The sequence below is a fragment of the Harmonia axyridis genome, chromosome 3 (genome assembly GCF_914767665.1).
Source record: "Harmonia axyridis chromosome 3, icHarAxyr1.1, whole genome shotgun sequence".
Classification (NCBI taxonomy): domain Eukaryota; kingdom Metazoa; phylum Arthropoda; class Insecta; order Coleoptera; family Coccinellidae; genus Harmonia; species Harmonia axyridis.
The window spans coordinates 31416734-31437296 of NC_059503.1; the positions used below are offsets into that span (position 1 = coordinate 31416734).

General features: G+C 32.7%; 1 protein-coding gene across 3 annotated transcripts in view; it reads left to right on the top strand.

Moving 5' to 3' along the window:
- The first annotated feature begins 1057 nt into the window (after window positions 1-1057).
- The window catches only part of LOC123676931 (polyamine-transporting ATPase 13A3-like), a 48250-nt gene continuing 28744 nt past the window's right edge, over window positions 1058-20563 (top strand). The window contains exon 1 of one of the 3 annotated variants that reach the window (XM_045613263.1): window positions 1058-1199. In XM_045613263.1, coding sequence (XP_045469219.1) covers window positions 1082-1199 — 118 coding nt within the window. In that variant the 5' untranslated portion in view covers window positions 1058-1081. Of the gene's footprint in view, window positions 1200-10773; window positions 10970-20031; window positions 20415-20563 lie in introns of those variants that run through there. The other 2 variants (XM_045613268.1, XM_045613266.1) reach the window with 2 other exon arrangements.

Genomic DNA, 20563 nt, shown 5'->3' on the forward strand with positions numbered 1-20563 from the left:
TTGAACTAGCTTCGGCTAGCTCGAATCCAGTACAGAGTACAGACATAGAACTATATTGAAAAACCTTAATAGTTGTCTATAAAAATGCATTAAAATATACCAAAAAACATTCCCTGTAAACGATGACTTAATGATCTTACTGCTACACCAATCTTGAAATTTTTTTCTTCTCCTTTATATTTTTTTCGGCAAGTAATTTTGTATGGTAACATTAGTTGTTTGTCTTTTGGAAATGTATACCTATATAATATTTCATCTTCACTATGTAAATTAATCGTTTTCAGCAAAACATTCACAACAAGTAGATATCAACTTAATTTGAAAACGTCAAAATTATTAAAGTGACATTCCCTCGGACATTCCTCCCCTCAATAACAATAATGGAATGTACCTTTTGGGCCAACTGAATAGAAGCAGAGAAGTATAGAAGCACAGATCCATATTTTCCGATTTATTATAGTATTATAGTTATAGTAGTGAGTTAATATAACATCACGCTGTTTGTTAATAGATACTATTAATTGCTCAAAAGCAGTTGAATAATGAATATATAATTCAATAGGAGTAGATAAATGAAAGTTTTTATGAAATTTTTCTCGTTATTGCATCCTAGAATATGCATAAATAACTCAATATTGCTTCAAAAAAGTTTTGTGATGTGAAAAACAATTTTTATTTTCGTTTGATCGATCTACTAAAAAATTAGATATTTTCGTTCAGTAATGGTTTACCTTTAAAGGCGCGATTCACACTTTTTAGGTTTAGGTTTTTAGGTTCATTGTATAAATTATAAAGTGCATGGTGCACTGCACAATGTACACTGACGATGACAGTCATCGCAAGATTCGCTTTGTATTTGTATGTGAATATGCATATATGCTGCAGTGCCATAGCTATACAATATTTATACAATTATTTATATTTGCTATTTTCAGGGCTGCAATTCCGATACGTTAAGCTTATCGAAATTTGAGGAAATGATTTTTCCTGTCGCTGGCATGGTTTTCCTGCTGCCCAACGATTATTCGAATAGTTCTGAGCTGCGAAAGCTGGTGTGTGAGTAAGTTTTTCGTTTTCGAAGATGAGGTTCTTGAAAATATTTCAAAGTGAAAAGATGGTTCGTGTGAAGTTTCTGGAATTCATAAAGCACAACGTAAGAAAGAGATGGCTTCAGCTTCTCTCCTGGAGGTTATCAAATGGTGAGTTTTAGAAAAACATCATTGGACTGTCTTTAGGAGAAAAAAATGTTTTGTTCGATTGATAGCAAATATTAATTTTGCAGACACATCAATTAGCAAAAAATTACTTTTCTTGCCTAGGCAGCAAAGTCATTATTCAATGGGAAAAAACATTTGACATTTTTTGACAAATAATATTTTTCCACAATTACACATTATTAAGGACATATACAGTTCCATAGCAACCTTACTATTCCAAAATTTGCGATTCCTATCAATTTTTTTTTTAATTTATCACTAGAGGAAAAATAGAAGGATTGTGGATATTGTGATAATTTGCAAATGCAATTATAAACAATCGTAGAAAAAATTATATATTCAACTCTTCCGCAAAATAGATTGACTGCCTTAGCTTAATTCTTAGCCGAGCGTAGCGATGCTATGAACTATATAGCCGTGGCAGTCTAATTTGCTGTCTAGTGAAACAAATAACTATTTCTCATACCACTTTGTTATTTAGAATTTATTGCTTAGGACCAATGTCATTATTGAGTACATTATGCCCTAGGGCATAATCTAATTACTTTTATGGCCCTTGGGCACAATGTAAACGGAAAATAATCTATTTAATAAGTTTTATTGACAAAATTATAATGAATTATGAACACTATCAACATTTTTCATTCGAATGAATATGAAATTTGCAATTCTGAAAGGATCCCATCGGTTTCGAGCAGAGAACATGGATTCATTATCTGGTGATCAGATTTATGTAAGGAGACATCAGACTCAGAGGGAATGCCTGAAAAATCCTAAAAACTCATTTTTCAAGATGTGGTATTGTCTATAAGAGGTGTTCCTAAATTGGAAGTACGAATGAAAATGGGAGATTCCTCGGATTTTTTTAAGAAAAAAACATATAAACATGGACCCGCCAACGCTTTGTTTTTGGGGTACAGGGTATTTAAGTTTGATTTTTTTCAAGTTTCTTTCTCACAACACCTTCCCTTCTGAAATTATTCATCTTATATTTGGCATAGATATTCGAATTCAAGTTTCTTCAAGTTATATGCTGATTTTGAATGCAAATCTATAGATTTATATTTTCTTGGAACTGTACCTGCTTTTTTCCACCAGAACTTTTTTTGGGAACCACTAGTAGTTCAGAAAAATGAGAAAAAACTTTGGTCCAGTGCAACACTTTTTGGTTTCTTGTAGTTAGTGAGCAGTGATGAAGGAATTAATTATAAGCTTTGGTACTTATTTACCTAATCTGTAGAGGGGATCGAATATTCGATTGAATAAATCTTTAAAAAAAAGTAGGACTACAAGAAGCACTCTGTATCTCGAAAACAAAGCGTTTGTGTGCCCATGTTCATAGGACTATTTTCTCAAAATTATCTCCTTTTTTATTTTGTACCGCCAATTTAGGGTAACATGTCCTCGTTTTCGTGATGGCACAATCATATCTATCAATTCAAAGGATTTCCACCAAGTCAACCAAATACGTGCAAAATTTTGTATATGTTACAAATTCAATAATGTGAATATATTCGATGTAAATATGTAACAAGTAGAAGAAATAGTTTCTTCAACTCGATGATTGAAAATAATGAAAGATATGGTATCAAAGTCAATTGAAAATATAGATAGGCATTTTGTATTGAACGAAACTAAATGACAAAATTATTAACGTGTTCTGTCAATTGTACTTCAATGACAGTCATTAATAAATGTGCGTTGAGACCAAAAAAACCAAGAATACCTACCACATAACTAATTTTACGAGACTTTTTTGGTGCTTCGCGTCAAATCCTTTGGCACAATGAATGAATCCATAGAGATCAAATTGTTTGGGAAGAGGTGCCATGAGCAGACGTCATCATTCCATTTTATATATGCCTAATGTGTATAGGAGTATTTAAATTTATAATCTGCTAAGCGGTTGCCCCATAACTACATTACCATTTTTTATACGTGTTGATAAAATTCAACATCATTAGAAATATAAACGTTCAAATCGACGCAAAATTGATTACTTTTCTTCGAAATATTTTACCTATATCATTTTCAAAAATGTTTATTGTGTACTAGATTATGAAATCACTAAAAAATACAATTCATCAAAACTGAAATGTGTTTTCTTTCAATGTCACCTGAACATTTGAATAATACATATCGTGGGTAAATTATTGTTAAGAATTATACATACTTACATAATTGATTCAGAATCAGAATCTTATGTCAGTGAAAAAATTCATGATTACCTTGGGTTAGGTAAAAATCTATAATTAAAAAAACATAAAGAAAAATATATTTTATATATTACCTGAAGCAAAACAATGTCTTTTCGGGATAACTCAATCGTAAATGTGAAGAAGTACTCTGTTAATGGGTTTGGTTCCCGTTTTTCGCTTCAAAAACATCAAATGTTATTTCCGATATTCCAACATTATTATGCCCAGATCAGTCCTAATAATTTACACAAACTCGCACTATACAGGGTGAGTCAAAAGTGATCGATCTGTCGATAACTCTTAGAAATTTTGGGCTAGGAGAATGATTTAAATTTTGACGCAATCGACAGCATTCAGCGCATGAGTTGAACTATCTTTGACTTAACAGGCTAGTCCGAAAGTGTTTAAACACAATACCACCCTGTTTTTTCTTTAAATAGGAGTGCCCAATTTTTATATCATACTTATAATCTCCATGAGATTCTGATAATGATTTGAACCAAAGATCGTATCTTGAAAACTGTTTCCCAAAAAGCTTTCAAGTCGTTTTACGGATTTTTTTCGGGCGAAGAATTTCCTATTGGCGACCGAACATTTTTTATTTCCAAAGTAAACACCCGGCTTTGGGAAGATTTGGAAGCAATATTGTAGACCAGAATAAATATAAATTGATAAATTGGATAATCCTTATCAAAAGATCCACTGAAATGAATCCTTGGGGTAGACCTGGATCAAAAAATGTTTCAAATTGAAGCTAGTCTTCAGACATTGAATATGATTTCAAGGTCGTGTAGATTTTTTGAAAGAATATACATTTTTCTTCACAGAATCTCATTCTTCGTAAAAAATAAAGATTATTTTATTTCTCTGGTTTTTACGATAAAATGAATCATTGTTGGGGTGTGAAGTTTTTCATGCTCAGAAGTCAGAATAGTTAGGAAGAAATGCAAAAACTTAAATTTCACATTTCACCTTTAATTAAATGTTCAAAAGGGCCCCCTTAATTAACAATGCACAGTTCCATTCTCTGTTCCAAGCTTCATACGGATGACAAAAGCATCAATTAACGAGAATAGTTATTTATAATACAAGTGCAGAAGGCATTGATATTCTTCCACGAGTTCAAAATTCAAAAACGAGCCACGAAGTGGCGAGTTTTGGAATGAACGAGTGGTAGAATGAGCCTTCTGTACGAGTATTATACATTATTTTCTCTAATTCATTGCATTTTCATTGAAATTAATGAAATATTTCCATAAATATAATTTGGTGATTTTTGCATTGAAAAATGTTGGTTGGCAGAACTGATTTCTTTAAGGCAAATTGATGAATTGGCAGATAAAGCCGTAGCGGAAAGTTCGGAGTGCCAACATAGAATAATAAAATATAACCATGAAAACTGTGCGTTTCTGATATATTCTCGCACGATTTTGTTCTACAAGATGTGGAAGAATGAACGGAATAACCACAGAATTAGAGAAAAAATAATATGGTACATTTTTTCTTATAATAATTATGAAACAAGTATACTTATAAGAATAAAATACAACAAAATATTTTATTTTAATGGATTATTGGCAAATTTGTCATAACTTGTAGGTGAAATAAATGAATAAGAAGAAATAATACTTAAGAGATTTGTCTGGAATTACCTACGCAAAATCTTGAATTCACAATTATGTACCAATGCATCTGTTTGCAGTGGTAACAATTTCAAAATTCGGTAAATTTCTGCGAACAAAAATATATATTCCCTGTTTAAAAAATCTATTTGACCTTGAAATGTCCTTGAAATCAAACTCCAAGGTCACATCGAGTGTCTACATTCGAAATCCCTCTGAAGAATAAGAAACTTTCATTTGAAACATTTTTCTATCCAGACTCTTCCTAAGGAGTTATTTCAGTAGATCTTTTGAAATGGGTCACCTGTATAGGCAAAGCGAATTGAAATGGAGCGAATACTTCCAACAATTTGAGTAGGACGCGCTCAATGGGACATGTCCCGTGCTAGGATGTCCCTTACCTTAACCTCAATCGTATACTAAGAGATCAAGCGCAAGAACACGTGTAGTTTGAGAAATTGATGGAAAATTTGAAAAGTAAATATTTCTTACGATATACCAGGTAAGTGTGTATTTCCTTGATTATTTATGTCCACGTGGCAGTCTATGTAAAAATGAGGGTAACAATTTGAGCGTTCGTTCCCTGAAAAGATCGCTCTATGATTCACAAATAAAAATTGCAGTAGGAGTAAAATGGCAATATTAAGCTACTTGCAGAATTTCATGTTGCTCGACTGGCAGAGCCGCATCTAGGTACTATTGCGCCTGTGGTAATGAATTAGACAGCGCCCCCCATTATATTTGTTGTTATTTGTTACATTTATTCTATATTTGTACCAGTTCTGAATAAAAATATCATTTTGACATCCACCTATTGGATAAATTGGAGGTCGAAAATAATTCAAACCCTCACAACTCAGGCGTATCTATTATCTGTTGTTATTTTTTTCTCAAGAACCGAGAATTTTAGCAGAAAATTACAAGAGATCTTATTTGTTGAGAATGGATCAGTCTACCCAAAATTAATTTTCTTATTGTAAAAGATGAATAAAGAGAAAGTTATTGCCAAACAAGTTGGTGAGGTGGCTTTTTCTATACCTTTGAATCATAGAGGAACAAAGTTTTGAATGCCTCCTCGCCCGCTCATTTTTATGAATGAAAAAATAAGCGGGAAGGGGCTCAAAAAAGGGTTTATATGGACGACCCACCCATTTTTTTGACAAGGAATCACCCCCTTATTTTTTTCGCAACGATTCATAAACACCCTGTACATATTCATTTATTTTTATAGTAACCATTGAAATACACATAAAATATAATGATAAGATATAACTCCTGAAGATCCAAGAAAAAGATCGTTATAAAATTATATCAAAGAAAAAGAAGACGCACTTCACACAAAAATAGATGGTACCGTTTGTCAAAGAGATACCGACAAGCTTGATGAAGCGCAAAAAACTCGTGAAAATAGAGGTAAGCCAACATGCCGACGCGCGACCGTAATTTATTTACGGTAATTACAGCAATTTGAACAGTTTAATCTGTAAGATATTATGCAATGTTTATGAATTTTTGTATTATTTATTTGTTGCTATTAGGTAGGTACCTACGTTTTGCTTTTCATGTTAGTGATGAGTGTATTATCTTTGTTTGCTTACTCTACTATGAATAAAAATCACAAATGAAAATTATCCAATTGATTCTTTTTTTATATGGGAAATCCATTGCCAATTAACAAAAAAATCATCATTATTTGATGTTTTAGTGTTTTTTTAACATTTCTGAACATCCTACCTACATAGTATCATACATCATTTTGAAGGGAAAAAAATAACGAATTCAACGAAGTAATGATATATAGGGTGTTCCATTAAAAAAATGTTGCTTTGTGTTGAATCTTCAAAACCATAACCCGAAAAAAAATTGAGTACTCCACTGGATTCTACGCAGAATTCTGATTCAGACATAGTTTTTACCTCACCATTATTTCTTATAACTTCGGAGATAAAGGAGGTGTCCGAATAGTATCAACTTCCAAAATCACCCTGTATCTCTTGAATGGAAACAGTTATGAAAGATCTGATCAGACCAACTAGAGCAGGCATACTCAACCTTTTTTCACCTCGGGCCGCATAATTGCTACTGTTCATTCTTGCGGGCCGCAGTAATTTACCTAGTTGTAAAACTAGCTTTAGTCCGCGCGGTTTTCGTTTATCGCGCATAATCAGAACTTTTATTTTAAATTGGTAACAAAGTAGCCTAAGTCCTTTCCTAAGCTCTACTAGTTCCTGTCTGTGTACCAAATTTTATCGATTCAGTGCTTTATGCGTCAAAGCGTAACAGACAGGCAGATTACGTGTTTCGCATTTGTAATATTAGTAGGAAGTGCGAAAATAAAAATATACAGGATGTTAGGGAAACGCTCCCAACAACGAAAACAGGGGATACTATTGACGATTTTAAGAAAGTTGGACTAATTTTTTTTAATGAATTTTTTATTTTGGTAGGTACCATTATTTCTTAACTCTTTTATTAGCATAATTCAAGCAATAATGCTAATAAGAGGTATTAAAAATCAGCTGAAAAAAGCACCCAAGAATTCATAGAAACGAAAACTACAAGAGCAAAAAACGTGTGATAAGGCTTTTTCGCTAAGAAGATTAGGTATAGTATGTACAGGGTGAGCAAATAAGCGAGGTAAGCGGCTATATCTCAGGATCCACTCATCGTACAGACTTGTGGTAAAAATTTTTACCACTAAAGTGTACAAGAAAACACACTGGAAATTGTTTTGAAGTTTATACCTTTACCGCTAGGGGGCGTAATAGCTATCGTCGAGTAGGATAATGAATTTTACTCGAAAAAGTTTCATATGAAGTTGAGGAAAAAATATCATCACTATAATCTTTGGAAAATTCTCTATCTTTTTGAATGGTTACTTTCGATTTCACGACATCAAATGAGGGTAGGGGAAAGGGAGAAATCTGACTGATTGAAATGCCTGTAACTTCAGTTTGGCTCAACATTTTTGAGCAAATTAGATATCGTCAAAAAGATAATATCTTGTTGATTGAGGACAGAATATACTCATGATAAATTTGTTTTTGCTGCTTTCTATAGAGGGCGCTAAGTCAGAAGTTCATTGTTTTGTTCATTTTACTCCGAAATTTCAAATGTAATGATCAGATTTTCTTAACAGAAACAGAAATTCAATCAAATTTGCATTAAAAAACCTGCAGGTCGCAAAACGGTAGTTATGGCTGAAAGAAGATATTCTTTGACTGATGCACTGCGAAAAACCAAATTGTGTCTTTAGGTTCTGACAAAAACGAAATCCCATCAACTTATTATGAAAAAACCAAAAGGTCGCAACGCGATAGCTTCAGGCGTTCTGGAGTTATGGCCGAAGGAAGACACAATTCAATTTTTCAGTGCAAAAGTTGAAGAATATCTTTTTTCGTCCATAACTCCAGAACGCCTGAAGCTATCACTTTGCGACTTTTTGGGTTTTTCATACAAATTGGATAGGATTTCGGTTTATGTCAGAACTTAAAGACACCATTTGGTTTTTCGCAGTGCATCAGTCAAAGAATATCTTCTTTCGGCCATAACTTCAGAACGCCCGAAACTACCGCTTTGCGAACTGCAGGTTTTTTCATGCAAATTTGATGGAATTTCTGTTAAGAAAATCCTATCATTACATTTGAAATTTCGGAGTTAAATGAACAAAACAATGAACTTCTGACTTAGCGCCCCCTATAGAAAGCAGCAAAAACAAATTTATCATGAGTATATTCTGTCCTCAACAAGATATTATCTTTTTGACGATATCTAATTTGCTCAAAAATGTTGAGCCAAACTGAAGTTACAGGCATTTCAATCAGTCAGATTTCTCCCTTTCCCCTACCCTCATTTGATGTCGTGAAATCGAAAGTAACCATTCAAAAAGATAGAGAATTTTCCAAAGATTATAGTGATGATATTTTTTCCTCAACTTCATATGAAACTTCTTCGAGTAAAATTCATTTTTCTACTCGACGATAGCTATTACGCCCCCTAGCGGTAAAGGTATAAACTTCAAAACTATTTCCAGTGTGTTTTCTTCTACATTTTAGCCGTAAAATTTTTCACCGCAAGTCTCTACGATGAGTGGATCCTGAGATATAGCCGCTTACCTCGCTTATTTGCTCACCCTGTACATAAAGACTCCATTGTTTATATTATGGATATAGTGTTCTGTATGTACGTAATAAGGGAGAAAACAAAGGTAAATGAGTAAATATTGATACCGTTATTTTTGCGTAATTTCGAAACTTTATTTGTGATACTATTGTGAAAATTATAATACTGGACTAGGCCGTTTCTCGGGCCGCATAAAAAGGGGCAAAGGGCCGCACGTTGAGTATGGCTGAACTAGAGTTTCACGAAAAAGGAGGACAGGAACGTGAAAACCGCAAGGCTCTATATTAAATAACAAGCGAGAAACCTGGCTGTCTCACCCAAAATGGGATGTACATCATATCATTCACGAATATTTGTACATGAGAAACTGTGTCCAAAATGGGTGCCGCGCGAGCTCACAATCGATCAAAAGCAACAATGTGGTAATGATTCTGAGCAGTGTTTGAAGCTGATTAAGTGCAATAAACCTGAATTTTTGCGTTGATATGTGACGATGAAATATGGCTCCATCATTTCGCTCCGGAGTCCAATCGACTGTCAGCTGAGTGGACTGTACACGATGAACCGAATCCAAAGCGAGGAAAAACACAACAGTCAGCTGGCAAGGTTAAGGATCAGTATTCTAGGATGCGCAAGGTATAATATTCTTGGATTACTTCCAAAAGGGCCAGACCATCAACAGCGATCATTATATAGTGTAATTGGATCGTTTAAAGGATGAAATCGTTAAAAAAACGGTCCCATTTGAAGAAAAAAAAGGTGCTGTTTCATCAAGACAATGCGCCGTGGCACAAATCAATGAAAACAATGGCAAAATTGCATGAATTGGGCTTCGAATTGCTTCTGCATCCACCGTATTCGCCAGATTCGGCCCCCAGGGACTTTTTCTTTTTCTCAGACCAATGAAGAAGTAATCTCCGAAACTGAGGTCTATTTCGAAGCGAAAGACAAATCGTACTACAAAAATGGTACCGAGAAGTTGGAAGATCGCTTTAATCGCTGTATCGCCCTCGAAAGCAATAATGTTGAATAATAAAATCGAATTTTGCCAAAAATATGTGTTCTACTATGGTAGACCAGGGACTGTTCAATTGGCCTGTTATTGTGAGAAAATCTTTCGAATTTTCATCAGATCCCGTCATATATAGATGAACTAACCGACAGCAATGACATCGTGGTCAGTCAGTGCTTTCCTCGAATAATCATTTCCCCTACAGATTTGTTTATTAATAAAACAGGTTTACCGTTTACCTATTCCTAAATATTCATCTCAACCTCGAAATCATCCCAATTGATATTTTCCAAGAGTTCAAGAAAACTACATCACCAACTTGGTGTCAATGAGGTTGACCTTGAGGTCAAACCTCGCTTCCTTATTCGATAGTCACATTTTTTTTAGATAATTGAAAGTCGAGTCGAAGCCTGATTACAATGTCCTTATCAAATCTAAGTCAACGGCAGAAATTTGGCGTTTCAATGTACCCGCCATATCTTTATGATGTCAATATTAAAAAAAACCAATTAATTGTCTCGAAAATCTTCTATAATCTCTCCTACGTTGTCTTATCTTTCACACGCTCAGGTACAATGTTGATCAAAAGCTGAATAGACTTTCACAATATCAATCGCAGCTAAGATCTCGTCCATGTGCATTCAAAGTATTCCGATGCGTCCAGCAGTTCGTCTTCGAAATCGTAATAGTGTGTGCTCGTGGAAAAACAAAGTGTTTTTCTGAATAGGATAATCTTGTGGAAGGGATATCTTGGTTGTGCGTTTGGTACGCAGTTATTTCAAATGGAGGAAAACGATGGTGGGTATACCATCTTAATGTTCATTACGTGTGTGATTACAAGATGAATTATGCATTACGTTCAGTGAAAGTGACCTTAAATAACTACTCATTCAAAATTAATTTCTGGGGGGAATGGAATCTAAAAATAGAATGGAAAACTGAAATATTATAAATTTAAAAAAAAATGAGACATGCTAATTTAAGCGGACGATTCTTAGACCCATTCAAAAATTAGACTTCATACGAATTTCGTGAACGTCCTGAATTTGCAGTTACATAAAGTGATATAAAGTTTCGAGAAAAAAAATTTTTTTTAATCACCACTATGCTTCTATTTTATATACCTTATGCACACGTGTTACTTTGCGAGTCTTCTTTTTTTTCTGTGATGCATTTCTCATGGATCAAATATCTAATGATTGATTGTTTTCATGAATCAAATAAATAATAATAATGAGTTTATTCAAATACAATAAATACAAGTCCAAATTAAACTCAGAAAAATAAACTGTGAGTTATCTCTAGAATAACTCTTTTTACAGCTATAAAATGAAAATATGTTTCTAACGACAGCAAAAAAATAAAATACAGTTCTTTCCGCCATTATTCCACAATCAAATTTGTCTAATTGGTCTCATTTGGGAATTTTTTCTTCATAGTCGGGAATTTTTCTTTCAAAATCGCATTTTGTGAATTTTATTTCATCATCTCATGTTTTAAAAATACCACCAACTCAATTCATGAAGAGTTGATTAGACTGTGCATAAATGTTCTATCTTCTTTAATTAACCAGTTTTTCATTTCCTTCTTGAACTTTTTCAAATTTCTTATTTCCCTTATATTTATTGGTATTTTTGTGTACAGTCTTGAGGCTATGTATGTAAAGCCTCTTTGTCCTATTCTTTTTTACGCTCTTAGTATTTCATAATTGTCCCTTTCTGTTCTAGTCGAATATTTATGTTCTTTCAGTGCAAGAGGTATTTTTTTCTGGTAAATGTTTACTGCTATTTTACTAGCATATATCTGTCTCACATCTAGTACTTCGGATATTTTGTAGATCTCCTTACTAGAAAAAGTGTATTTATTTCCATACATCATTTTCAGGATGCACTTCTGAATATCATCTAGGCCTTTTTTATGACAATCCAACACACCACCCTATCCAATAATGCCATATGAGAGTTGCGATTGTATCAATGCGTCGAAAAGTATTTGAAGATGTTTCGAAGATTTCATGTTCTTTCTTATTAATCTCAATCTATAGGCAATACCTCTCAGTTTTTTAATCAGGTGAGATGTATGTTCATCCCATTTTAAATGTTGGTCTATGAAAACACCAAGATATTTTGTTGAACATGTCTTTAATATTCAACTGGTCGTCTACTCGAAGTATACCAATTCTGGAAGTCCAGCTTTATTGGATGATAAAGTCAAGTATTTAGTTTTTTGTTGATTCAAGGTAAGTTCATTTAATTGAAACCTGCTTTATTATTTTTGCCAGCGGCTTCCATACGGGTTCTGTAATAAGTATTTTTGGAAAAAATTATACCTACACCAGTACCTACACTGAATTATTCCTGGAAATCATTTCTGAATATCATTTGATATTCTGATTTCATTTCGAACCAGGTATGGTTTTCGCTTGAAAAAATTAAAAGCATTTTGCTTAAGGCCCAAATCGCTAAAAGCCTAATGAGCAGACTGTTATATTGAAATCACTTGTCATTCATTATTGCTAGTAATTAATAATCAATAAATTTAAGTCTTTCATGCCAACTGACTTTCCTGAGAAAAAAAATCTTTTTTTTCACTAAAATATAACATAAAATCCTGGGGTGGTAAGTTCAAGTATTTTATACTTTCTCGAAAAAAAATCTGTAAGTTTTTTCTGACTTAATTAATATAAACATCCTTGAAACGATCTCAATAGCTTGAAAACAAATCAATTTCATACATCAGCCATTTGAGCCTTTCAATCAAGTAAAAGTTTTTTTTTTAAGCGGAAGACATGTTACACATGCATTGGTCGCAATGAAATCAGAAGATCAAATCTGCTCAGATATGAATTTGAAATTGTTTTCAAATTTTATTCGAAATAAGCGCAGAAGCGTAGCTACCATTTTTTTTCTTCAAAAATAGTGAACACCGAACACGTATGGAATGAGGCAAAAATTATATATAATATTGTTTGTACATAAGCGTATTTCGATGCATTGAAGACATGAATCAAATTCAATGAAGAAGTTTTTAAGTATAATTGGTTGAAAATCTCGAAAAGGAAACATGGATATCGTTCTGCGCATAAAGATAGACTGCTTGACGGAGATTTCTACTAGATTCCATTTACATTTTTTCATTTCTTCCAATTCATTAATCCTTTTTAATTAATGGCAATTATTTTGAACAAAGAACAAATAATTTCGCCATTTCCAAATGTTCAATGACAGTACATGTACTGAAAACAAACAGTTCAGCAGGAAACAAAAGAATTTGAGTAACTGAATGACCAATAAAAAGGAAACGATAAAATGAAAAAATGTTCGAACAAAACATTCGTCTACCTCAAGGCCGAAGTAAATGGAAGAGGATTTGGCATAAACAGACTTCCCCTCAAAACCATCATTCTTTCAATCGAAACATTTTTGCGTAAGATGTTATCCAAAAGTTAAGACGTTCACGACAGCATGTCTTCAAGGAACACCCTGTATAGGCAGCTATAATTTCTCATTACCATGTCGTGGGGTTTGAAGCAGGTTTTGTTTTGAATTCAAAATCAATTATTCAATGTTACATAACATAACCATAATAAAACTGTGAGATCAATACATTATTGAAATGTATCAATTGGTATTGAAGGAAAATTTGTAATGTGTCTAATTCCATGACCCTATTAGTTTTCAGTCTTATAGAAGTCTTTTGAAGATTTTTGAATAATTGTTTTTAATGCGGGTGTTTTTTTTCATGCGATGAGTGAATTGCCTCAAGTTTTTCCAGTAATCCATTCACTATGGAAGAAGTTGAATCATTTCGACATTTTTCCTTTCCCCTTTGCATGAGGTTTTCGTTTTTTCTTGACATGAATAGTTTTGAAACCAGAAAGAGAAGAAGTCTCTCACACGACTCTTTTACTGCAACTTTTGTTTTGGTACTTTCATTTTCATTATCGTCGAATATTTTACTGCAATTTTTGTTTTGATACTTTCATGTTCATTATCGGTATCTATAACTCATACTTCATCAATTTTCTTATTATAAACATTAGACGTTTCTCCAATTTCAATTTTTTTTCCATTAATGCTGACAATCTATTTATTCTTTCAAGAAAATTTTTGTTCATTTCAATTCTATTATTATCTATTACTATTATAGATTTAACTGAATCTTGTGTTGCTGCAAATGATTCTCAAGATGGAGCACTTGCTCCATTTTGTCTTTTTGACTTCCTTCGCCTTCGAGGCTCTTCCTCTTGGACATGTTTCCACAACGGGAATCACCTCGTTTTTTCAATCTGAAGTGAAATTAAATTCGTATTACCAACCATATTGCATTAGGAGGGTTTTATACCACGTGTCATTCTCATGATCTACCAATGTTCAACTATTCCTCCTTCAGCGTTTTTGAGATCCCATCACTTTTCAGGATGAGTGAAGCAATCTCAAACGTTCCTCTGATTAACTGTTCTTTTCTACCATATGTAAGAAATCCAAATACGTTTTTACGTCTTAATTTTCAATTTTAGAATAACCGAAATTTCAGACTTTGACAAGACTTTTTGTATAATATTTTTATGAATTCATAAAAAAATAAATGCATAGACAATCACAAAACGAAAAATATATCTGAAAACGATGCTGTAATGAGTTCTTTACAGCACTGTTTTTAGAACTGTAATGAACTCATTACGATATTGAAATAGAAAAAATAATGTATAACGCTCGTACAGAAGACTATTATAAATAACTATAATTCACATCAGAACAGAAACAGATTAAGCAAAAATTCACAGATCTTAATTACAACCTGATAAGATAAATACAGAATAGAAACCGATTTTGAGTCTTACTTCATGCAAATAGCACTTTCAGTTTTCGAGAACAACAGACGGATTTCAGTTAAGTATTTTCAATAATAGTATCACAATATCAATGCATTCTATGATATTTTTCGAAGTTGAATTTTGGAATGTCAACAAATTAAGAATCGAATTACACAGCAACACAGCAAATTGACAATGGTTCATCATTTACTATTTTGAAGAATATTTGAAATTTTTAAATGAAATTTTGAAGAATATGGGTAACATATAATCTATTATAATTTCCAAATATCGATAACTCCTCAATTTTTATGTGTGAGGACTAAATATCGTCAAGTTTTTTTCATATTTTTCCCATATTGAGCTAGCAAGATAAATGAGATGGATCAAACTAGTTTTATAACAAAATTGCATGTAAACAGAATTTCAGAGAAGATATATGAACAACGTTCCGCCAAAGGAGGAATATTTCAATTGAATTTTCGAATTCTACGAATTCCTAAACCTGAGTCAGGAGCTTTTGAGCACTCGTCATTCATGTCCAATTGGATCCATGTAGACCAAAAAATTTTATGAGGTCTTTTAAGGGTGCAATTAACGAATAATTGAATTATTAACATCAATATTTGTAAGGATATAGGTATAGGAATCATACTCTCAACATCAAAATTAGGTAATCCAGATCATGTGACTTTTTAATGGTGTCGGTTGGCACAAGAACTCACCAGGGCCGCCGTCAGACATTTTGACGACAAAATAAAATTTCGCCGCCCTGCTTTGCCTTATTTATCTGAATTTTTTTGAAGGAGCCTTTGTAATTTAATATGAAATCGCATTTTTTAACTTAAAATCACCTCGTCAAATTTATCAAAGGTTATTTCTTCGATTACATCAAAAAACGTCCTGCATTGTTTGAAAGTACTATTCTCTATAAAAAATATCTAAATATTACAAATTTGAGTGTCTATAGTGAAAAGACGACGTAGTTCTTAAAGGTGCATTTTAGTACCTATTTGTATTTTCACAACTATAGTTGAGAGCACCTGTTCGATTAAAAAAATGGCTCTTGGTTATTTTCTAACTTCACTACAAATAGTGGAATTTTCACTGAGGAAACATTTTTGTTTCAAAACATATCTCTTGTTTTATTATTTGACTAAAAATTTGGCGCCCCGGCAAAAATGTTCGGTTTGCTGGTCTGGCGGCAGCCCTGGAACTTACTATTGTAATTCGTTATAAGAATATAATTCGTGTTGCGTCACTTTCGAGCTGATTTTTGTTTGTTGGTTAGATGCTATTCGAATTACATAAAAATTAGAAATGGACTGACGTGAATTGAGGAGCTTTGAAACTCTTGAAAATTGCGCCTTAGACTTTTATGTAGTCAAGTGGTATACAAGGGCTCAATTGGCGCGCTTTTGACTTAACAAGTGCTCAAAATATTTCTTAATTTTTTTTCGATATCTTTCTGCATTTTCATGAGGCTTGAAAAAAAATATTCGTTATCAATTATTTCATCAAAAATAAATACTTATAAAACGTATAAACAGAACAAAGAACATTTTCAAAACAGCAACAAACTAAGAAAACATTTAATACATTTGTGATCATTTGATCATTAGGTAGAAATAGAAAAAACATAAATAAAACATGCCTACAAAACAAACTAATATCTCAAAAACAATTGTCGTAAAAGAGAAATAGAATCATTCACTAGAAACGATAATATATTTTTGAAATTTTAATACGTAATATTGTTTTCATAGGAAATGACAATAACAAGTTGTGCCAAACCGACACCATTCAAAAGTCACAAAGCCTAGTTGATAAGATCATTGGGGTAAATCATGACCATAACCAATTTTTGTATTATTATTTTGCCAACATCTCTATCTAAACAATTTCTCTCAACACCTCTGATCGGTTATTGTAAGGTACTTATTACCAACCGGGAGTGCTCATTATTTATTGAAATAATAAGCATAATAAACATTCACTCAAACGGGTACCCCTTAAAATTTCTCATGTGCATATTATGTATTAAAAATCTTCAAATTAAAATTGGAAAGTCATATAATGAAGATATAAATTGGCATCTATATGAAGGAAACCCTTCTTTGCTGATATAAATAATGAAACAAATTTCCTAAAGTAAAATCTGTTATTTCTTACGTAGGTATATCTTCTTTATGAGCTTTATAACTTATCATCATTTATAATGCTGGGTCTTTATAATACACAGTTAATGATTGTCAACTTCGAAATATTACTGACATCCTTGAATTTGACTACGAATTCGTCCTCAGTGAATTGAACTTTATCATTTGAAACCATTCACGGCACAAAATTCGATAATTACAGACACCGTGACGAAGTCGTCTCTTCGGTGAAAGAATGCTCAAAAATCATATAGCTGTTTTTCCAATTGAAATTTCAAAATATTTTCCTTGAGTTCTCATCTTTCACGTTACCCCAAAAAAAAGGCCAAAGGTGTTAACTCGAATGATTTTACCAGACAATAACAATCTTTCCTCGTAAAGAGCAATAGAAACACTTGAAATTATTCGATAGGCAATTCCTTTTTCAAGTTCACGAAATTAAAAAATGAAGAAGTTCCATTTGATATAAGCGAGTCTGGTCCCTTTGAAATTCAATTAAATTCAAATTACATCTCATCGTCTTTCATTACCTTTCTATCCTGGCGCACTGTTCATCCTTATCCAAATGATTTTATTTGATACTCAAATTAGCAATCAGTTTTAAAGCAATTTTGCAACTATGTATTTTGTAATAGGCACCTAATTTTCACCTAATTTCACGACCCAAAATGTTTCTGACTGATACAAAGCTTGTCCGTGCTTCAAATTTGACTTGCATGATTTGGGTAGTTATTATCGTTTAAAATGTTTGTGAATGGAACAATTTCATATGTATTCCTATATTTCACTCTTCACACAAAAGTAGCAACCTTTGAAATATTTTTTTGCTTCATTCCTCTGATGGGTTCTTCAGATCTTCAACTCTTCAAATATCACATCGTTCTCCTGACTCCTCGTTTTCAATAACGAAGTAGTTCCACAGAAGTTTCATGAATTTTATCTTAACGTCCTGGTTTTTTTCCAAACTGGTATTTCAATACTGATTATAATATATTTTATATTCCGAAATATGTATTATATCTTACAATCAGTCTTTTCCTAGGAGGTATAAACTAAAGAAGACTTGAAATTAGGCAAAACTTCTAGTCCGATTTGGACGATTTTTTTTGGAATGACAGGTTATTTTCCTCTGATCGTTATTGTGTAAACTGAATGCGCATAAAAATTTCTCCTTTATAAATACCGGGTGCCGCAATTTGTAACACTCTGTAGAGTGTAGGTGTCACATTATCAAGTTGGATTTAAATTTACACTTTAGCCTTATTTTTTCCAACATTTTCATTTTTGATTCTCTTATCTTTTTTATTACTCGAGAAACACAAAAAAAAACAAAGAAATGTTTCCGAATATATAATTTGTTCTGCGAATTGGGTATCGAATCGACACATAAATAAAAATACAGGGTGTTTCATATGAAATAAGAAAGTAGGTTAGCGTTTCAGAGAGATACTGCAATAATGTCGATTTGTCAATATTTTAGAAAAAAAATTCTCTTTTGCCCAAAGTACCAAAAAAAAAATGATAAAGGGATATTCACAAGTTACTCTAATAATTCTAGTAGGCCAAGTTGAGAGGAAATCCCTGTGAAAATATATTCGTATGAGATAAAAATGTATATTTTTGGATATACCTAATACAGGGTGATTCACCGCGATGGCCTTTTAGACATTTATGTAATACTAATCAAAATTATGTGCTGAAAATTTGCATGTTGATGGAGTATATGATAAGTTCAAGATCTTCTCATAAATACCCTGTACATTTTTGGTACAAATCGCAAACAGTCTTATAATACTACGTACTGGCAGGGTGGAAAATTTAAAAAGTGTTTCGAAGAAAACTTTTTCTACAGAAATATTTAAAAAAATATGAGTCCTCGTTACCACCTTTTTTATAAGAATCCCCTTAACTCATGAACCGTTGAGTTTTCAACCAAGTTATGGCATATCATACACGAAATCTAGAAATAGCATACCCAAAACATCGTCTCTCATCCACTGAAAAAAGTGCTCATTACTCCTGCATAAGGTACTTCAACAAGTTGCCTATACCATTAAGAAGAGAAACAAATTACAAGAGATTCAAAAAACAACTGTTCTCCCTTCTTCTGGAACTAGAACCATATACAATAGAAGAATTTTTGAGTTAAAAATTGTATCAAACAGATAATTTTGACGATATTTCGATTCAATGCTTTCACTTGTGAAATTTGATTATGAAATAAATGGCATTTATTATTATTGTTGAAAGTTTCATCAAATAATCTATCTAATGATGCAATAATATACCGGGTGTGCCATTTGAAATGAGAAAGAAGTAGTATGTAGAGATCAAAAATATGTTAGGGAGCAAGAAAATTCTCCCAAACCCGAACATGCACATTTTCAGCACAAAATTATAATTAGTTTTCCATAAACCTCTAACAGACCATCGAGGTTATCACCCTCAACGGGAAACCAGCTCAACTTGTTTATAGTTTGGTATTTGTGCCTATCCGTATCTAATAAGAGAGTTCTAATGAGGCATAATAGCTGAAAAATTAATAACCAAACACTTCCTTTATTATAGACACAAACAAATTCTCAACAATTCATACCTAATAACACAAATTAGAGCCGCAAACATCTGAAGAACAACAATATTTCCATCAACAAATCCCATTATTCAATAAGAATGATATTTTGATCTAAAGTAGCAAAATGGTCGGGGACAGGTCATTAGCAAGGTTCAGAAGGTAGATAGATTTATCTTATCTCGTTCACTCTGTTCATGCGTAAATGTGTTATTCGAACTGGCCGTTCATAAACAGAGTGATTCACATCTAAACATTCTACTCACCGAGAAGTTTAATCTCCAATTATTCTATTCTATTTACCCATTGTAATCACAAGTCGTTTTGATAATGAAATTAGCTGCTAAACAATTTTTTTCCTTATATAAAAGTGTAGCACAGCTGCAGTTGGTCATATTCCAGTTGCATTCTCTGTTCTGTCAGAACGGCTTGTCCTTAGGTTCTTCGGACGTGAGAATTCAGTTATAACACAAGTGTTGAAGTATTATTTTCGTTAGTGTTCTTGGAATACGAGAGAATATGATGTAATTTCTTATAATTTAATTTCGGATTACTCGGAACAGACTTATATGTGATTCTTTTAAATTTGTGAGTGATTTTTGGTGGTGGATTGGCCGCTTTCAAAGATGGAAAAGGAGCATTTAAGGTACTCTCGTCTATCGAGATCCTATGGAGCAATACCAGGCCTTGATAATGGTTAGTGAATCTTACTAATATGTCAACAGATTTACCTTCTCGGTAGACCTGTTTAGCAGGTAGATCTATCTAGAATACATACCTATTTTTCCCAATGATAAACCTTACCCTCGTTAAACATTGCCCATTTATCTACCTTGCTAACAGAT